The sequence below is a fragment of the Lottia gigantea genome (assembly GCF_000327385.1).
Source record: "Lottia gigantea unplaced genomic scaffold LOTGIsca_102, whole genome shotgun sequence".
Taxonomy (NCBI): Eukaryota; Metazoa; Mollusca; class Gastropoda; family Lottiidae; genus Lottia; species Lottia gigantea.
Genome location: NW_008706795.1, coordinates 704,645 through 726,661, shown reverse-complemented (window position 1 = coordinate 726,661; position 22,017 = coordinate 704,645). Strand labels below are relative to the sequence as shown.

Genomic DNA, 22,017 nt, shown 5'->3' with positions numbered 1-22,017 from the left:
TTAACCGATTAAAACTGTGTTAAAAATTACTCACCAAATGTTAATTACTTTTAAGGAAATCAAATTTTTAAAACAAAACACAGATCGATTTTGTCGTGAAATGAATTATGATGTTATTATTGTTGCTTAACGACATGACAACAAACCAGGACCGGGCCGAAAGAATTTTCTCGACTCTCATTGGCTAAAATTCCTGGGGAGATAACTCAAGAGTTGAAATAGACACAATTCACCAGACGTAAACAATAACAAACAGTTTGACAAACTTCTTTTGACATTTTTCACTTCAATTTAGCTAATTATTTCGTGTGAAAAATGAGTTAATTACTGTGAAAAGAGACATTTTTATAAACTGTGAAATACCAATATGAACAATTCCAACTCTGCAGCGTTCTTTTATGAACAAAAAAGTCTGCGTGAAAGACCTAAACGATGCAGAAAACTACCCGAGGAATTACCAGAAAGTTTGAAGTTTGCTCATTTGAACCCAAAAGTTGCTGCTCTGTTGGCAAACAAGGAGCGACAGCAGAAACAAGAAGAATTGAACAATCTAGCCAATTTGGAAAAACATGGCGTCGATATTGGCAACACATTTCAACACCTGAAGAATCAATTTGATTCTGTATTTGTACAGGATGAAGACTCGCAAAGATTTTTATTTGAGTCAGCTAAAGGGTCATCTGGCACTATTTTGGAGCAACTGTCTCAATTATTGTGGATATTTAAAGATGTTCTTAGTCCAAATCTCATCCCTAAAAGTTTGGAGTATCAGTTGATGATGTCATATAAAGAATTGACTGCTGATGTCATATATTTACCACGAGACTGGCAGACAGTTGCAATCAGAGAACAATTCCTGAAATCTAGTGAAATTGGCAGTGAAGATGGACATAAAAATGTTGTAGTTGATAATGAAGCAATACGTCAGGAACAGTCTGTAATCACAGAGCATATTCCTGCCAAGAAACGGGGAAATAAAACGAAAGTAGCGCCTGGCCACGAAGGTGATGATGTTGAGGTTAAACATGAGAAAACAACACGACGCAGTGACAGTAAAAATTCTACAATGACATCAAGACACAAGAATCGAGTTGAAAGGACAGGAAGTGCCTCTAAAAAATCCCCTGCACCTGCTAAACGTAATATGGCATCTAATCATGGACCAGATTCCCCAGAAATGAGAGGTGGTCTTCCACATCTTAACACGTCTGTGATCCATTTTGAACTTTCTTCTAAACTGTGTGAAGATAAAGGTTGGATAATGAATAAAGGAGATGAAATGCAGATTGAAAGAGAACAAGTTTTGGAATGGTGTATTCAAATACTACAAAAATCTTTGAAAACAATGGCCACACAGAAGGAGAAAGATGTAGTTCAAGATAAACCAGTACAAGTTCGTTACTATGGTGATACACGTCTTGAAACATTGATTAAATATCGTAGATCTCCAGTGAAACCAGAGGTCAGTCCAGCCATCCATGGTGGAAGTCCACGAATTCCAAAGATTAATGATGATAAATATGAAGGCAAGAATTTGATGTTGTCTGGTCATTCTGATGGGACGTCTGTTGTCTATTATCCATCTGGACGTCCAGCTATAGTATACAGTTCAGCAAGTCATGGTCGTCCAGGATATTATACCTTGGTTTATGATGATGATGAGGATATGAAGATGTTAGGGTGTTTCACACCAATTGGTACTGGCTGTGTTTATCATGATAATGGTACTGTTTGGTTTCTTGCTACATCAATCGGAGGTCATTTGGCAGATAAAGATGGTCTTGCTACTAAGAAATGGAAATGGCCAACTGGCAATGTCAAAATTCCAAGTACAATTAATCTACAACTTAACAAAGCCATTAATTTCCGATGTGCAGCCTTTTCTCAGATGTCCATTGTGTACAATTTTGAAAAAGAAAGTGCTAAATTTCTTGTGAGTGCCTCTGCTGAAGCTGTGGAACCAAATGCTGATGAAAATGATCAGCTCCTTACTACATTCAACTTCACATCAAATGCTGCTAAAGAATTGTTAAGATTATCATATTCCAAATTAAAAATGAAGAAAAAGAAAGATAAAGATAAGGTGAATGGAGAAAGTGATCCAGATATTCCCAAACTGTTAGAAATTCCAGAAGTCACCATGTATGGGACAGACGCTGAAAAAGATTATGCCAAATTGTTACGAAAAGGGAAAGGTTTGATTGATGATTGGATGGAAACATACAGAACTGCTTTCGGTTTCAGCTCTCCTTGCCTTCATGGTGTCCAAGATGTACCAACCAGTCGTAAACGTTATTCTCAATCAGCTAAACCATCAAGGTTTGAAACAGAATCAAGGGGAGTAACTCTTGGTATTGGTAACAAACAACCATATGGATCATCTCGTATTCCTTCAGCACCAGCGGGTCATACACGAAAGACTTCAGCTCTCTCTTCAAAAGCTGGTGGAGGTTCTGTTAAATTTGATGATGATAAAGGTGACAGCCATGGATGTGGTGATGGTAGAAAGATGTCCCTATCACTGACATCACTATCTGCTGCTGTAGCTGATGTCACCAAATTGTTCTCTCTGTCTTCATCACCACGTAGCAGAATCCATTCAGCTCGTCCAAAATCTTCTGTTAAAGAACCTATTGATGAAGCTACAGTTATCTCTACTTGTGAAACATGTCCTGTAGTACTGTGTCAACGTTTAATGGGAATGACCCATGTCAACTGTCGTTGTAGCCGTTACCTTATTCCAAACATCACGGACATTGAATTTGATCTATTTATATCTAAAGTTGTGCCAAATGCCCAATTACAAGTTATTACTGTGGTTTCTTCATTGTTTCCTAAACGTAATGAAGTATTTGAACTTTTAGAGAAAATGTATACGAAGCAGAATCGAAATCGCATGAGACCGTGTCAACAGTGTTATTGTGATACATTCAGACTGTTGAAGTATGACATCAACACAGCAGCTGATCATTCTGACCACACCCAGCCCTTACTGCTTACCAGACATAATGCTGTTCCTGGAATGATCCTGATCTACTCAGACGGCAATCTTCTCTTCTGTGACAACATCTTTAATGGATATGGAAACACCAAGAAAGATTTCAAGAAACAGATAACAAAGTCCAGATTGGATGCAGTTCATGGAGTATTCTTGCCAAAAGATTTCCGATTTAAACCTTCTCAGGGTCATCATGGTCCACGTTCTGCTTGGGGTGGAGAGATTGGTGGAGCTGGTGTTGATAGTTATGGAAGTCCTGGTACATCTAAAGATGATGTCATCCTTCATAGACCATCATCAAGTTCCACATATGATGGTCAAGTACCTGATAAATTGAGAGGACTAGATGCTAGTAATTTTATTTGTCTAAGTTTGTCCCCCATGGGGTATCGTCCTAAATCACAAATTGTTAGAACTCGACATAAACTTCCAACTGCTGTAAAATAAATTTTAGATGGTTATTAAGTCTAGGTCATAATACAAATTAAATGATATGTTAGGTTTCATTGCCAAAAATTAAATTTATGATTATGCTTTTTATCTAAGGCCAGACCAATTTATTTCTAGCTTTATAGATCTGAAAAAAAAAAACCCATCAGCTCTTCGAAAAAAATCATCATCAGAAACTATTGATAAAATATATGATTTTTGATGAAATCCTGGCTTTTTTTCTCTCACCCTTCAAGCACCTCCTTCTTTTAAAAAAATCTGTAAAACAAGAAAATAAATTGGTCTGGTCTAAAGAAAGAAATTGTTAGTGCTATAGAATAAGTAGACATACATTTGAATATTCACAGATTACATGCATTATTTATGAATGTGGCAGATCCTAAAAAAAAAGTAACCAATGATTGATATCTTGTGTAAAAAAAAAAAAAGTGCCTGATCAAATTTCATTTTATAAGTGTGCTTAACATTTGTTGTATGCGTATACTTTATAGGTACAAGAGCTTGGTTATTGAGCTAGTGGTTGCCTAGTAGAAAATTAAATTTAGCACATTGGTAAATATTTTTAAATGATATGTATGACTTAAGGTTAATCCTTTCAATGTTCAAATGTTTGCCTAATACTATTTATATATTGTAATTTTAGTTGTTTATGTTTAGAAGATTATATATTTATTTTTGTTTGTTTATTTGTAAATACTGTTAAGATGTGTGTAGAATTTTTAAAGAGAAACTTTGTTATTTTAGATATAACCTTATAAGTTATTACAAGATGGATAAAGATAAAAAGTCAAAATCGCTCTTCTGCTTTCACTTTTAAAGGAACAGGTTTGCCATTTTTGGGGGTTGATTAGAGTCTTGAAAATACGTTGATAGTCTTCAGAAATATTAGATATATACCTCATACCTCAAATTTTACTTTCTATTTCTATAGATGTCTGTTCTATATATCACAGAGTGTCATAAAATGACAAGTCCATTTTAACATTCAAACACGGATAATTCTAGACACACATGGATTTGAAGGCTCAAATTTGAGCTGTGAACAGAATGACTGTTTTCGTTTCTGTCACTTAGGTACGATTGGTCAAAAAAATGACGCATCTGTTCCTTTAATATGGATATACATACTGTTTTCTTTGATAACTGTGCCTGTATGAGCAGGTCTAAGGTCGAATTAATAAATGTCATATCCATATATATCTTGTGGTACCTTACATATGCCTATTTCTTTATGCCCCATAGACATGTGTCTGAACACAACATTCAGATATAAGTTATTCAGCGCTTTTATACATATTTTTATATGTATTCATGAGTCATTTAGGCCTTAATAGATATCTGTATTATTTTATTCCATTTTGGAGCCTTGGACTATAGACTTTCACCAAAATTGAAGACCTTAGATTTTGTTACTATTTCATTTCATTTTTAAACCTTAAACTAAAGTATCAGATCACCCAAATAGTAGGCCTTAATAGATATCTGTATTATTTCATTTCATTTAGAAGCCTTAGACTACAGTATTAAATCACCAAAATTGTAGGCCTTAATAGATTTTTGTATTACATCATTCATATCATTTAGAAGCCTTAAAAGATATGTTTTTTTTTTGTTTCATTTTGGAATCTTGGACTATAGTATAATATAATCAAACATATATTAAGCCTTAATAGTTATGTATTACTTCATTTCATTTAGAAACCTTAGACTACAGTATAATTTCATCAAAATTTCTCCTGGGTTTTATTGTATAATAGGAAAAGTATACTAATAAATTATTTTGAATTATTTGAGTTAGAAATAGAAAATAACTGAATTAAGAAGCCATTTTTTTTTTTGTATATCCACTGAAGATGTTCTTGATGGCAACATTAAATACTGACAGTAAATGACTAATTATTTTCATTCTGTACGAATACATGTTTAAATTGGTTCCTTCTTTTAATGTGCATCAGAGGCACCATGGAATGTTAAACTTTTGCAAATATAAGATTAGTATCCCTGATGGGCAGAATAGTAACTATCCCATAACCCAATGTTCATAAGAGAAGAAACTCTGAATGAATTTTGAATGCATTAAATTTTATGGAAAAAAATGTATTTGTTGCAAATTTGCAAGAGTAATAACTCTGCTCTTCATTACCAGAAAGTGCTCAAATTGATTTGTTAACTACAGATTCATAAGTTTAGTGTCTAACAACAGACAGACATGGGTGCCAACATATATATATATGTGTTTGTTGTTTGTAAAAAAAAAAATGCAATGTGTGTGGCATAAATTTGATTCCAAAAAATATAAAAAGATGTCATCACAGAAAATTTTAAAGAAAAAATATCTTAGACTACTTGTCCAAACACTTTACACATCTGGAAATTGGAACGAGTAAATACAGTTTAAATTCTTTCAATAGTCCAAAAAGCATGCCATAAATATAATTTGTACAGATTTCTCGCCAGAATATACATAACATCATCATTAATATTTTAAAACAATTACATGAAGCATCCAATAATTTGCTTTTTAAATTTTCGAATTTGTCAAACAGATATTTTTGTCTCAATATCTCACACAATTCAAATATTATAATAAAAAGGGCTGGGCCATATACCAGTATGAAAATCCATACCGGTACAGGAATTTATACTGATAGTGATATCAATACCAAAATATGGCCATATGGCTAGATCGCCAGATCTGTGACCAAAAACAAGAGACTGTAAAGTGTTTTTCTAAATTTTTTATGTGTATTGGGGACACTGATAGCATTAATTTCCACCATTTCAATTTTCTATCTTTTGTGGTTCCTGCAATTCCAGTAAAACTAAGTCTTTGATGACATCACTAATTGCGAAATATGCTTGTTTCACTTAAGGCCTTCTGACATCATCAGACACTAAGCTTTGGTGGAATTGCAGAAACCACAGAAGTCTGTTAAAAATTTGAAATGCTGCAAATTGAGGCTATCAGTGTCCCCGAAAGACCAAACTTTTTTAGAAAACCTCTTTACAATCCCTTTAATATTTGAAACAGCCTAAATCAACATAAATTGTAATATCTAAAGTTTGTTTTCAACATGTTCCATTCTATGTTTCTTTAACCAATCTTCCACTGAAATAAAAATTAATTACAAAGTTACTTTTCATTTGATAAATGTTAATCTTGAAATAAGGGACGAAAAATGCTCAAACTATATTTAACCTAGTAGTAGCACTGTGATGCCGAAAATATTTTGTGCATTTCGTATACAGTTTGCAAACCTTGTCACGACTAATTGAATGTCATTGCAGAGACAAAAATCATACAAGTGTCAAGCTGGCTTTAGAGACTCATCTTTATTGCATTAATAAATCATTGCACGCCAGAAAAAAAGAATCTGCAATCTATATTTTTAATGAGATGAATTATAAATAGCAATAAACTGATTCCCTAGGATGACTCTTCACAATCTTAATCTGCTACATGACTAGGTTATGACAGTCAAAACCTGATAATTCTTACCTTGACAATCACGACCACAGTAGAAACGACATTCAGTAATACCTTCTTCTTGACATCTACAAATATAATAATAACCATATTAAGTTCTAAAAAAAAACTTTTTACCATATACCATAATTTCAGTTATAAATTTCCAGAGTAAGGAATAGATTCCGCATTAAACAGTTGTCAAGTATAGGTTTCTCATGCCATCACTAGTCTAGAATTGATGCTTTATGTTAAAAGAAGTCTAGAATGGAAGTTGAATGTCATTAATAGACTAGAATGGATGCTTTATCTTAACAATGGTCTAAACTGTCAGCATTGATCTCAAAAGGGTCAGAAACTAATTCCCACCTCTAATAGAGAGTAGGTTATCAGACAAGTATTTACCTTTGGCATTTTTTATATGTTCTGAAAACTGGTTCTGTTTTATTACAGTTGGTACAGATTCTCAAGTTCTGTTCCTCATCTTCACTTGAACTATCAATACAGTCTTCTTCGCTTGAGCTCTCAACTTTCACTTCAGAGTTTGCCACTTTTGGTTTACTTGTCAGCCCGTTTGATTTACTTTTTCCTTCTTTAGATTCATTTCTTGATATTTTTGCTTCATTCCCCTTTACTTTCCTTTCACCAACACCTGAACCATCTTCTTTGGTTACTGAATCCATTTTTTCATCATCATTGTTTTCTTCTCTCCTGCTTCCCACTTTCATTGTTTCTCTTTCAAATTCTTGATAAATTTTATCAACTTGTTCTCTGTGCTCTTTAATAATGACCTCTTGTTGTTGGGATACTTGTTTTTCCAGTACTTCTCCCCAATATTCATAATTTTTTTCATTGCCCCGCGCCATTTTCATATTATGCAGGACCTCTTCTAATGATTTGGATATCTGAGACAACTCTCCCTTATGGGAACAGACTTTCTCTGAACATTTATGAGTTGTCTGTTGAGAAATTGCGATACTAGTTTTAGATTTTCCATGTTTGCGTGATTTTCTGATAATGTTTACCTCTACTGTGGATGCTTTACCAGAAATTCCAGAAGCAGCTTCACGTTCTAGTCTCCTTCCTTCTTCTGTTTCATGAAAGGCTTCAGTTTGTCTCTGTAATATGAATTTAAAAACATCTCTTCCACTTCCTTTAGATCGAATTCCCCGTTTTTCTAATTTCAACCAGGCCTTCAGGTACATGTGATCAATTTCATCCAATCCTGGATAGTAATAATCATCTGGGTTAATTTGGGATTTATCTTTCTGTAATATTTTTAAGTCAATACATCCACGAACAACCTCAATACTGACTAGTTTCTTTCTGTTCGGTCCGTCACATGGTCTTTTTAGATCTGAAATAAAAATTTGGATTTTACCCTTTGCAACAGCAAAAACATAGCTAATTGGATAGCTCAATGGGTTTCCAGTTTGTTTGTGTTTTACAAGGAAAATAAAGTTAGTGAATTTGTTCCCTTTGCCAATTATGTTGACCATGAGCTTGATTGACACTGCCACATTTTAAATGTTTGTCAAAATATTTTGTAATTTGTAAACAAATTGTCCTAAATTTTCGTATCATTTTGATCACACTTTTTCTCATATTTCAACTATAAAGTTTCAACTTACTGATTTCACAGTATTCTCGTACTCTTTTAACAATAGCATAATATAACTTCCATCCTTCTATTACTTCATTAGTTAACTATTAATATATAATACATTCTACTTTTATTTGGTACAAGACAGGTGGTATGATATGATAAACAAGTTTTACTTTCAGACTGATGTAAATAAAGCCGTAAGTTAACTCATGCGACAGCTATCAAATCATAATGCTGTTATGATAGCAATATTCTGTAAATTCTACTTGCTAGTCTTAGATCATACCTCTTGGTATTGATCTTTCCAAGATTATCCATACCCAATACCCATTTAAGGGTACTAGAGTTCTAACACATGCCAAGATTCCATAATCACCACTTGTTAGATGTAACCAAGCAAATGATTTTTCAATGTTCTAAGCCACTGTACTACAGAAGCCCTCTAATTAATTGCTTGTCAATATCATCTATATTATGCATATCATACTCTTAAAAATCAGACGTTGCCATGCAGTAAAAAAAAAGCTGATCAAATGGTAGAGAAAAAGGCTGATAAAATGAAATAAATCTACCTACATTGTGATGTAATGTTTTAGTCTCATATTTGATACTGAATTCTTTCTCTGTTGACTTTATAAAATCTCGAGTCTGAAATACAGTTAATATACAATATATTCATCTTTAAGTGACAATTGAGGGTAGAGATGACATTAACTTTGTGTTAACAAAAAGTAGAGGACTGTATCTTTAAGAATCTTTAGCAATATAGTTTATTTCATTGTTGTACAACATATAGTTCATTGATACCAGCAACCAATAATATTTGTTCAATGGTTCAGGGATTTTTATCCTGTCTTTATCACCTTATTCCTACATATTCAGAAATATTGACTGTCAAGAGAACTATAGAATCAACAAGTTATTGAATAACATTGGAATGTGAGATAAAGGTTTTGGGTCACAAACAGTCAGGGCAGGAGAAATGTACAGAAGTGAACACAAATATACAGTCAATGTCCTTTAACATAAAAATATAAATTTGGACTCACTTCTTCATCAGAATCAACATTTAAATCAACCTGTAAAACAAGGAAATCTGTCTTGAAGTCAAAATTAATTTAGTATTTGTCAACTGCAGGCAAGCATCTGATTATGTTAATGAAGATAGGCAACTAAATGTAGTCTGCATTTGAGGAAATTTTGGTAAGACAGTCTACTCTTTTCAATATCCAACTGTCAAGGAATCTTTAACATGCACAATCTGTAGAACACAAGGTCTTGGTTTAAAGAGATATGACATTTATTAGGCCATAATAAAATTGGCTTGAAAAAGATTCTTGTATGTGAATTGAAGCGTTGCTAAAATTAAAGGAAGGAGGAGTATATCCATTATATTGCTCTTATATATTTTATGTTCTTTCTACTTCTAAATATATTTCAAAGATCAAGGTACACACCTGTCTTTCTGAAGCTATTTCCCAGTCAGTGAGTAGCTCTCGATAGGGTATATTTTCTGTTATTATTATAGTTATTCCTGTTAAACAGAATTCATCTACTACACTAGCAATAACATCATCAACATGTAATATCCATCCAGGACACGATCGTGATTTACGAGAACAAATATACTTTAATACTGTAATATAAAGGGTATAAATATTTCATTCAGAATTGAAAGAAACTCTATGGGTTCCTTATATTTTAGTGTCAAATTAAGCAAATTATTTGATAAATTGGTGTTTCTAATCAATTATCATCATGTTCTTATTGCATTAATCAAGGGTTTTAACCAGTCATAAATGGCCATGTATGTACAGTCTGGATAAACAAAAAAAAGTCTTTTTGACCTTTCTTGATCGGTCACTCAAAAGTCGATAACTACTAACTAAAAATGTTTTTGAAAATTTTCCCAACACTTTCTAATGATTTGTTTAAGCAAAAAAGATCATTAGAATAATCAAAAAACAACCAAAACCAGTATGATAAAACCAACTTACAACAATCCATAATAGATCTAACAACAATTTCATTCTGACCAGCTATTTTCAGAGTAAAGTTGGTGAAGGAACTAAATTTCTCTTTCTCTTCTATCTGGTAATTTATTACAGCCAGACACCAGCCTTGACCTTCAGCCCAACCAAATAGCTGTGGTAGATGTTCTAAACCGGATATATCCATTTTACCATAATGATCATTTTTATTAGGTTTATTAACTGCTACAGCCTTCTACAATAATACAAATATATCGAGGTAGATCAAATATATTAATAAGGAATGATAACAGTGTTATATTAAGCCAATCCAAGTCTTTGGACCCACTTCTTAATAATAATTATGAATCTTGGGTAGCGAAACCCAAAGAGGCTGTCATACATGTTTTGTTCTATCTTATTCAAAATAATTATCAAGAAATTGGTCCTACAAGCATCATGCTTTGATTGGTTAAATGTTAAAATGGGTAGTGAATGTGGTAGAAAATTTGTAAGATTACAATGGAGATAAAAAAAATCTGAAAAAGTAAGAAACAAGATTTCCACCAATAGTAGTGATAAGAAAGAGAAAGTATCCCTAAATTTGACTATGTTTTCAGATATATGAAAACTTTGTTCTGTCCGAATCTTGATTGAACTCAAGGAACAATTTCTATGAAAAGTGCCCGAGTAAATGAATACTCACCACATCCATAGGAACATAAATAACTGTTTCTCTACCCTTAGTTTTAGCACTGTAGATCTTCACAACTTTCACTCCAGTAGAATTGGGGCCTGTAGATTTATCAGCAGCAGACTTCTTGGACAGACCATATATAACACTAGTATCAACTTCAGAATCTGCACCAAAATATTTATAACGCCTTTTACTAGGTCTGTTAACTGTTAAAGATGGTTCAACATTTGGATTTGATGCATCAAAACCTGCTAATGATATACTTCTATCATCTTTGTCAAGGTTTTCTTCCAGGACAGGAAGTTTATCATCCAGTAAGTCATCTTTCTTCTTTTTATTCTTTCGCTTCTTCTTCTTCCTCTTCTTATTCTCATCTTCTTCACTTTTAGCCAACATTCGTTCTTTCTTTTGACGTATCTGTTCACATGTTTTACATTTATCATCTGCTTTTCCATAGCAGATCTTGAGAAAATAGATAAAATCTCGAAACTCATCAATATTCATACCTTCTCTCCAATCAGAATGTAGAAAATCTGGATCATACAACGGGTTCTCTTCCTCTTCAAAACGAGGGTTTCCAAACATCCACAGTGGTAAGTGTTGAGGTCCTTCTGGAGAACCAGCTTGTTTTTCTTTTAAATACAAAACTCCACATTCTTCTATACAGGATTCACACATCAGCACTCTATTCAAATATTCTGTACTGTCCTGGTCATCATTGTCCTCTTGTTTGATTGGTTCTGGTGGTGTCCAGTAAGATTCATCATCAGAGTCTTGGTTCTCTGCATCCATCCAACGTATCAAACATCTACACACAGATCCACATAGTCTCATATACACAGGAAACAATATATAAACCTGATAAAACAGAACAAATCAAACCAAATCATTGACTGGAAGAAATAAGACTTAAAAAAAATTTAGTCTCAAAGAGGGAGGAAACAATTTAGAACTATGGAAGAGTCAGGAGATAGTATGGGTTAAATCTATTGTTGAAAAACTTACAAAAACTTAGACTTGCTTAGACTATATAGTCAGTAAGTAAGTAAATACAAAATCTAGTCAGTAAGTAAATACAAAATCTAGTCAGTTAGTAAGTAAATACAAAATCTAGTCAGTAAGTAAGTAAATAAATACAAAATCTAGTCTGTAAGTAAATACAAAATCTAGTCAGATAGTAAATACAAAATCTAGTCAGTAAGTAAGTAAATACAAATCTAGTCAGTAAGTAAATGCAAAATCTAGTCAGTAAGTAAATACAAAATCTAGTCAGTAAGTAAGTAAATACAAAATCTAGTCAGTAAGTAAATACAAAATCTAGTCAGTAAGTAAGTAAATACAAAATCTAGTCTGTAAGTAAATACAAAATCTAGTCAGATAGTAAATACAAAATCTAGTCAGTAAGTAAGTAAATACAAATCTGGTCAGTAAGTAAATGCAAAATCTAGTCAGTAAGTAAATACAAAATCTAGTCAGTAAGTAAGTAAATACAAAATCTAGTCAGTAAGTAAATACAAAATCTAGTCAGTAAGTAAGTAAATACAAAATCTAGTCAGTAAGTAAATGCAAAATCTAGTCAGTAAGTAAATACAAAATCTAGTCAGTAAGTAAGTAAATATAAATTCTAGTTAGTAAGTAAACACAAAATGAGGTTATCTTGTAGTATCAATGCACCCAAAATACCATGAAGAATCATATTTTTGACAAACCTCACAAGAACCCCCAAAACTAGCCAATGACAATAATCCAACACCAATATATCTACAAACTTGAATTAAATTTGGTAGACTTTCAGTACTCATATCATTGTATGCCTGCTTCAGACAATTTTGGAATTTGAAAACATCACTAACCTTGATGTAGGAGACTTTCTCACTGGGTGGGCCAAAAAACATCCTAAATATATCTCTGAAATTAAATTATCTGAAAGATATAGAGTTTTACACTATTCTTTTCTACTCCCTGAGCTAATGAGAGAAACTGTTTCTTATTCTAAATTCCATCTGCCAAGAATCATTAACATAGACAGCCTGTAGCTCACAAAGGCTTGGTTTGTTGGCCCATCATAGACATCTTTTCCATAACTTATTACTCAAGATAAATTCACTATCAGAATATCTCTTCAAATTTGTATATGACATAATACCAAACCCAGCACACAATTCATTGAACTGTGTGATTCAGAAATGAGAAGTAACAAATGTTACATGAACATCAATCTTTTTAAGTGAAGCTACCATATGTTGATGTCAAATCTCACACAAACATGCAGTCAAAATATGAAACATATTCAAACAATTATAAATAATTCAACCTTACCTTGTGTCTCTACTGTAGAATGGATCTTTGGCTAGAATGAAAAGACAAGATAATGATTTCACAATTTCACATGGCCTAATGAATTATAGTTCCTTACTTGAAAGCTGAATTTATAAATTTATACCATATAATGTTGAAACAAGAATTAGCACCATTCTTTTCCATCCATTTTTGCTGATAACTCTTATAACATGATAAAATATACTTACAGAATTTCTTGGAGTCTAAGTAAGGAAGCTTATCTTTGTTCTGTGCCAGTCTAGCAATATCTATCAGGAAATTCTTAGCTGCTGATGATTTACCTGAATAAAATAAAGAATTAACATATACAACTCCAACCAAAGTTTGATTCTAACTACTGTACCTGGGCATTTTTCAAAAATTGAAAGGGACCAGACATCAGTTTGTATTATAGAACCATATGATTTACTCTTATAACCTACTGACAAAAAAGAAATGAATGGAGTATTACGTCCTACTTTTCTAGAGCTATATGGGCTAATGAAGACAAACCAAGTCATGCACGACAGGACAACAGCGTTAAAAATCTCCAGCTGTCCATGATCTTTCACATGCATATACTGTGGCACACAAGGCTTCAATTTACTATTTTGTCAGAATGACTAGAAGCTTTTTTCCTTGTCAGTCCCTTTCGCTTCACTGACAGGGGGAAAGTGAGTTGAATAATCTAATGACAAGGGATTAATAACTGTTGATAACTTAAAGAATTAAGAAAACACTTAGTATGTTGTCACTGTTATATAAATATGTAGGTAGCTTGTGTATAGAGAACTATGAGTTACTATTTGTGAAAATACCAAATATACTTACTGTCAACAAAGTTGTCATGAATCACAATGAAGGCAAAGTCCATGATGTCCCTGAGCCGTTCTGAATTATACGGCATGTCTTTAATAATACCATATTTGGACGTATAACTTCTAAATGTTATACAGAACCTCGTCCAAAATGGCTTCCCCTACAAATATAAACAATACAGTTCAAAATCTGGTATCTTATTGCATGTAAATGGAGGGTGTTTTATATCATACTATTCTTATGAGGACAGGTGCGCCATTTTTTTCCCAATCGTATCGTAGTCTCAGAAACAGGATTTTTTTCAGCTCAAACAATCAGTAATACTGTACACAACTCACTGTCGAAATTTGAGTCTTCAAATCAATATGTGTCCTGAATTATCTGTGAATGTTACAATGACGACTTGTCATTTTAAGATACTCTGTGAAATTTAGAAAACTGTGTGAACTGTGAAGATGGACTTTTTCTTGCAGAAGAGCATTTTGACTTGTTCAGAACCAGGACATTTTAAAATCCCCATGTTTTAACATAATTTCTGTATTTCTGTCAATGTCTCAAAGACATAGCACCTATAACAGAAACAAATACTTGCCAACCATTACTAAAATTATCACATAATAATAATATTGATTTGCATTAACCATTCACGTGAACATCTTCGTAAAGTTTTCATCGAAAAACAAATTTTCATTCATATGATTGCATTGCCCACAGCTTGAAACAACTGATACCAATCTACAATATTGACTGTTCCAAGTCTACAATTATAAGATTATTTGAAAACTCAAATCTTACCTGTTCTACCCACATGCATTTAAATGTTTCCTTATGTCTCTGGAAAAAATCAAATTCTTGTGGATTCAGTTCATCATTGAATAATTCAGAGTCTGCATCTGACAGACAAATCTTCTTCATGTTGGTCGTCTTAAAATACAAAATAACAATAGGCCTTAAAGGGACAGGTTTGTCATTTTCAGGCGTTGATTTGGATCCTAAAAAACATATGGAAATAAAGTCTTCAGAAGTATTAGAAATGTACAAAAATCACGTAATTCCTTCAACAATACCTCAAATTAGAAATTTCACTTTGTATTTCTATATATTTATAATTTTGTTTTGTTTGTGTATGGCAGAGTCTAAAAATAATGAGGTGATCACATTTTAACACTAAGAATTTGAAGGCTCTAACATAAGCATTCAATAGCGCTTTACAAATTCTTATTACTGATTAGCTAAGCCTTTTCTCACTAACATTATCATATAAATTATTTTGTCAGTGAAAGGCAGTAGGCTATTTAGTTGGGGATTCCAGGGTAATTCAGGGTTTGAAATGTACCTGTAGTTCACACACTGGTCTGTAAATTCCATTTTATGGAAGATTTTTTAAACAAGAATTGGAATATTAGCTTCAAATTTATATTTTTATTATCAAGTCACACCATTTTTAAGATAATTTCAAAATTATCAGACAGTTTTGAGAAAGATCTGCAAAATTTGATTTATTGATGAACCACTAAAATAAATAATTAAATTCTTACATTTTGTCCAATGAATGTTAGTAATGGTGTTTTTCTAAACAAGGTTGACTTTTCTACATTTCTAGTGGAGTGCTGTGTTAGATCAAGTTCTAAATATTTATGTTTGTTTCAAGTCTCCCATTTCTAGTCCAAATTTCATCACTCTGAGGAGAAATTTCCCATATAAATAACTTCCTCATTCAGGAGTGAATACTTCCATATATGAAAAGGTTATTTATAGGCTGTTTCCAATGTATTGCCAATGTTGCTAAGCTAGTACGGCACTTTGAGTATGTTTGTTTTTGACATTTTTTTAGGTCTGTTTTAAGTGTACTTATCACAACTGCAGGAAACTGTCTGACCATGATGACTATAAAACTGCATATTTCATTTTTCTATACAAATATCAACCCCTAGCCTAGCCATTTGGTTTGGATTTGAAATTGAAAATATCTCACTTTTTTGACATTATTTTGATAAAGTAAGTAGACAGAATAATTCAATTCTGAACTCACTGTTTGTGGTGTAGTTGGAAGTGTGCTCAAATATACGACAATTAGCTCTAACCTATATACAAGAAATAAAAATATACAAAAGATGGCAAACTGTTGTCGTGTAACACGTTTTGGGTTTGTATTGTTTTCATTTCAAACAGAAAAAACACAGAGTTGTCGTACCTTAAATATAGGACACAGACCACAGATATTTTCATTTGAGTTCAAGAGAGGGTAATCCGAAATTGTTCTCTACCTCAAACTATTCTAAACTTAACCGATATCTCATTAATTTGTTTGCCGCGTTATGAACAGACATTTAGTTCAAAGTTTGAAAATGATCTTGGATTTGGAACTCTTGAGACGCAAAGATTAAAAGGCTACGACCAGGACCTTTTATAGTTTATATATTCAACGATAATAATGAGTTTTTTGCAATTCACATGATTTCATGAGCAGTTACAAATGTTTTTTTTTCTATCAACAAATATTAGATCCCTATGTATCTGTAATTCCGACAGCAAATGCGATGGTGTACTTTCTCAAGGATTTTTTTTTGTCTTTTTATCACGTTCTTAGTCGCCGTAAGATCGCAAATAGTCGCAGTCCGATGTGTTTATGGTGTACATGTGCTATGTATATCGATGTGTTCTAAAGTATTAAAAATTGAATTGGAGTTCCTTCCCTTTAATCATAGTGTTGTTACGAGTCCTTACGAATCGCCAACTAGTAGTCAACCGCAAGCTACTTTACGATGTATTTACGACAATATCGGGTTGTTGTCATGGATAACTACCAGCAACGTGTTCACGAGTTGTATACTTGTTGCTACGCGAGTCAGTTACGAGTAAGTTAGGCTACAGTCTTTACGATTTTATTATAGTTTATTACCTTTCCCCAAACAGAAAACTATACATTACAATACGTATCTATTCGTAAGGTACTCGTAAATATCACTCGCACAAATCGTAAACTAACCGTAATAGTCTTAAAATCTACGTATTTTTTCAAGTGGTTTACAATCAGTTTGCGTTACTGACGGATAGTTACGAGCTATTTACGAAAAAAATTAAACGGTGGACAATTGAGTCAAAATTTGCATCTCCCTTGACGTATTCATACGAGTGCCTGCAAATTATTGCGAGTAGTTACAAGTTATTTACAGATATACCAGCGAATTATTTACGGATCCCAGCGAATATTTTCGGATTTAAACTGCGCGTTCGGAGAATCCGGAAGAAAAAATGTGTGTGTGAAGGGGGTATTACTAATGATGATAGATTGCTCACCATGTCATAGATGCCACTTATCATTTACCAGAGGAAGATGAGATAACTTGTTGTTCATTTGGGTTTAACAATTTCAGCTCAGTCTTTCTGCAGAGATATTATTCTCCCAATACATAGCGACACTGTAAATATTCCAGGTTTCATGCATGTGTAACAATTTCAGCTAAGCTAGTCTGTATAGAGATATTATGACGTGATGATTTTAACGTGTTTTATCAAGTCAAGGGCAATAACTCTACAAGATATTCATGACTAGGGCTTCTATCGTGCTACAAACCAAGACTCATTTTGCTCACGACACTCAGTCAAGATTGGTTTCTCACTTTTGTGCTTACGTCTTATTGATGGACGGACATTTGGACTACATTTAATTGTAAACTGAATTATACTTTTTTCTATATAGTAGGCTACAAGTATATTGATTTTTCGTAAAACACAGACTGACTTTAGTTGTCTTTCTGTGAATTAAGAGATGAAGGGTGAATGTGTTTTCTAATGTTTTAAAATGGCCGCGAGGGAACTTGAAGTCAGACGATCTCTCTTTATTTGAACTTCAATTGGAACAACAAACAATTGAATGATGTAAAACACGAATCAAATCCACAATGATTTTGAGTTCTCCCTCGATACGACTTCACTCAGCGTCAAATTGATTAAAATCAGGACTGGTTTGTGGCTGTCGGATTATATTCCGCCCATTAACTTCAGAAGAATTTCACGTGCCGTTATTTTAATAACCAGACGAGATGTCATATTAAAATTTCCCGCGTGAATCATAAAAATTGGTGGATGTTTATTCATGCTGTTACACCGACTATAACGAAATAGAGTTAGATAAATAAATAAATAAAAATATCTATATTTTGAATTTAAAAAATACACAAGTGTATAGAAAATTATTTCGAATGAGTTGCTTGATATGACATATTGGGTTGTTTTGTGTATATTCGTTGTACGGAGTAAATTGTTTTAAGGTTCTTTGAAAAATATGAGCATGTACTCGAGGAAAGCACTTTTGTATGTCTCAACCAGTGGCGTTTCTAAGAATCATCAGATTTCGGGCGAGTGGGGGCCACATTTTTATAAAAAAAATCGAACTAGCGATATAAAATCAACAATTAAAACGTGATTCTAGATATAAATTTAGGATAGAATCAGGTAATTATCAGGAATTAGATGAAATATAATTCCAAGTTATTGATTATGATTGATCATTCATCCCAGCTTAAAGCTAACCTGAACAATAAAAATGCATCCCAATTATTTCAAAAATAATAATTAATAATTCACAAAAAGAAAAAGACTTTAAGGCCCGACTTATCGGAAACAGAAAATCTTTTCGATATCCAATAGGTTAGTTTTAAACACTGGGGAGGAGGGGGGGGGGGGGATACAGCCAATCAGTGCGATAACATTCGCAGCCAAATTGATTACAGGCTTTCTGTCGAGGGTTCTGATTGGCTGTATTATCTAGCGCACTATCCAATCAAATCGCCACATTTACAAACTTCCGTAATACAAAAAGGTGGCTATCGTAGTCAAGGTATTCGACGCAGTCACACCTTGACATTATTAATGGGTTCTTATTTTGTGTTATATTGTGTAGCTAATCACAATTTTACTGGTTTAAGTTTATTTTAGTGTTGATATTGGAAGAAGTTTTAAGAGGAACCAGACCTGTTTGTTGCTGATTAGTTCTATATTTTAATGTATACAGTAAACTAGATTAAATCTGTCTGTTGTTTGAATATCAACACTATAAATAGTCAACCAAATCCTAAAACCGTCTCATTTATTTGCATGAAACATTCTATATATCAAAAATAAACTTGAATTAGCTATTATTGTCATGATAAGGTAATCAGAGCAAAGCTATTGCTTTTTATTTTCAGCCATATTAAAGGGACAGTCTGTTTTTTTTTTTTAAATGTAAGTTGGAAATTTGCTTTGCTAAATATTTTGAAAACTGCACACCAAAATCTAGAGAAATGTGTTCCTTGCGCTTAATTTTAGAACATCGAAGCTTATCAAAAGGTTTACGTAAACATTTTAACGTTGCTATAATGTTTTTGGTTGATATTGGAAAACTGATGTACGAAAATCCTAACATGTATAATTAAAAAATGTGCATATTTTCCCTTTCAAAACCTGATAAAATTAAAGGAATTGTAAAGAGGTTTTCTACAATGAATGTAGCTGATGTGCCTCTCTGTGGTTCCTGTAGCCTTATTATAGAAATGCTTAACTGATATGGCGTCACTATTGCAAACGCTGATAAAAATAAAAGTCATAGCAGTATTTGCGATAGTGACATCTTTAAACGCCTACTTTAAGTGAATGATACACCCCAGATGTTCGACTGAAAATTGGAATGGTGCTAATCGATGCTATCATTGTCACCGATACATATAAACAGTTCAAAAATCTCATTACAGTCCCTTTAAGCACTTATCACAGAAAATATATCCATTCAATATTCTGGAGTGCTGGACTGAATTTAATCAAAGTCGGTGTGTGTAGGTAGGTATACATAATTGTTTATTCGAGTGCAAGAAGGCCAATAGGATAGGGCTTCTTTCCTCTTTCCTATATAGGGAAATTAATCATGTTAAATCTAGAAGTTCATGACGCACAGAAACCTCAAATATACAATTCCTCAATAATGGTATATAGATATTAAGTCCGAAACCTTCTCCTTATCTTTGAAATTGGCAATATTTCATAATACACAAAGGCTATGGAGCAATTGCCATCGACTTAGTTACAATGGCTCAACGAGTAGGGGCATGTGGACATACGTGGGTCGGGTTTGTTAACACGTCATGCACCTCTGCTAATGAAAGAGTACATAATCTTGCCCTTTGTAGGGCCCCTGTCCCTATACAAGTTGAGCCACTGTTTAGTTACAGCTCATCAAAATCTTGATTCAAGAATATTCTGATTGTGATTCTATAAATCATTTTTATGTCTACCTTAACCTAACAAGCTACCTTTTCTGTATTTAAACCAATTCTAAGAACTCGAACCTTTTTGCACTGTTACATGTTATGGTTATTGGTGCACACAGTTCAAGGGTTCTTCAATCGTCGCTGCTTAGACTTGAATAACACCCTTGGATTGGACATTAAGTTAAGTAAGAAGTAGTTTGTTCATAGTTTATATAGTCCGAAACTTCTGCCTCCATTCCAGCCTCTGATGGATATTTGACAGATGTCGGCTGTATAATGCGGGATTTTCCGGACCTCCGAAGATCAAATTGGAATGGATCATATTAATTGATGCTATCAGTGTCTCCGATACGCATAAAATTTTTTAAAAAACCTCTTTACAATTCCTTTAATATATATGAAAGTTTATATGACAATCAAATAAGAAAGCCTACATATTGTAAGAGCTATACCAGCAAAGTACAATGACAGTTAATGTTTTTATATGGATTATATCAATCACAGAAACCCCTTTAAATTAACAGACCAATATGTTAAACAATCATGTCCAGAAATAACCAAGAAACTTCAATTTCATATACTGGTGGATTAATTGAAAACATTCCACAGGGACCAAATTCTTTTATTCAGCCTGATTTATTTATTTAAACTGGTGCTTATTCGCTGAAAATGGCCAATTTCAATTAACGTTTGCCTTAGTGGTCATTACTTTGTGCCTGCATATAATAGCCAAACAGACCCGAGAAATATTTCGTGATATAAACCTAAATGAACCCAATTAATTCGAACCCGTATGTTCCTCCAGTACAATTACGTGATTAGAAGGCCTCTTATTTACTTCAGAATATACGTTTTCTCTCAAAGAATCACGGAATGGATTGTTAAAGTAACATAGAATGAAATCTATCATTTGATTGTCAATATATTATACTGATTGAATTTAATTCGTAATGGAATCAAGAAAGAAGACATTCAGCATTTCTCGGCAGTTTCCATAAAGCTGAATATGACGAATTATGAATGGCGAATTATGTTGGTTTTTTTGGGGGGAGACTCCTTACTTCCGGCATTTCACATTTACTTGTCAAGTGATAGTAATATTGCGACCTGTACAATATAGTCCCTAGCTTTAGGACTTTTAGGGAATAATTCTGACATAAAATAATGCATTTACTATTCTATATTGACTATTGGTTTACCAATATTTTACCATCTATAATCATTTTGGATCCATATTGTACGAAGTATTTGTTTTCATTGTCATTGTTTACAAACACTTGTAGGCCTAAACGACCAGCCTCTAATATTTAAATTTCAAGAATCACGTGATCACCTGACAATTTGGACAGTGAAATATCATCACCATAATATGCAAAACTCGCACGGTAGGCCGTTTGGAAAGAAAAGATAGGATTAAACGTGGAGGTCAGTATATATAGCGAGG

General features: G+C 33.1%; 2 protein-coding genes across 2 annotated transcripts; one reads left to right on the top strand and one right to left on the bottom strand.

The window, feature by feature from the left end:
* Positions 1 to 367: 367 nt before the first annotated feature.
* Positions 368 to 3,445, top strand: LOTGIDRAFT_170681 (hypothetical protein; the record flags this gene model as incomplete). Its single annotated transcript, XM_009046511.1, has 1 exon — positions 368 to 3,445. The coding sequence occupies one exon, from the start codon at positions 368 to 370 to the stop codon at positions 3,443 to 3,445; it is 3,078 nt and encodes a 1,025-aa protein (XP_009044759.1).
* A 2,268-nt stretch (positions 3,446 to 5,713) lies between these two features.
* Positions 5,714 to 15,255, bottom strand: LOTGIDRAFT_237326 (hypothetical protein). Its single transcript, XM_009046510.1, has 14 exons — positions 15,121 to 15,255; positions 14,338 to 14,485; positions 13,716 to 13,808; positions 13,507 to 13,537; positions 13,041 to 13,095; positions 11,197 to 12,045; positions 10,518 to 10,746; positions 9,978 to 10,156; positions 9,570 to 9,599; positions 9,097 to 9,168; positions 8,546 to 8,621; positions 7,320 to 8,271; positions 6,948 to 7,003; positions 5,714 to 6,557 (listed from the first exon to the last, which is right to left on the bottom strand). Exons 1-14 carry the CDS (start codon positions 15,238 to 15,240, stop codon positions 6,505 to 6,507), a joined length of 2,943 nt encoding a protein of 980 aa, XP_009044758.1. The 5' UTR covers positions 15,241 to 15,255; the 3' UTR covers positions 5,714 to 6,504.
* Between the last annotated feature and the right edge of the window lie 6,762 nt (positions 15,256 to 22,017).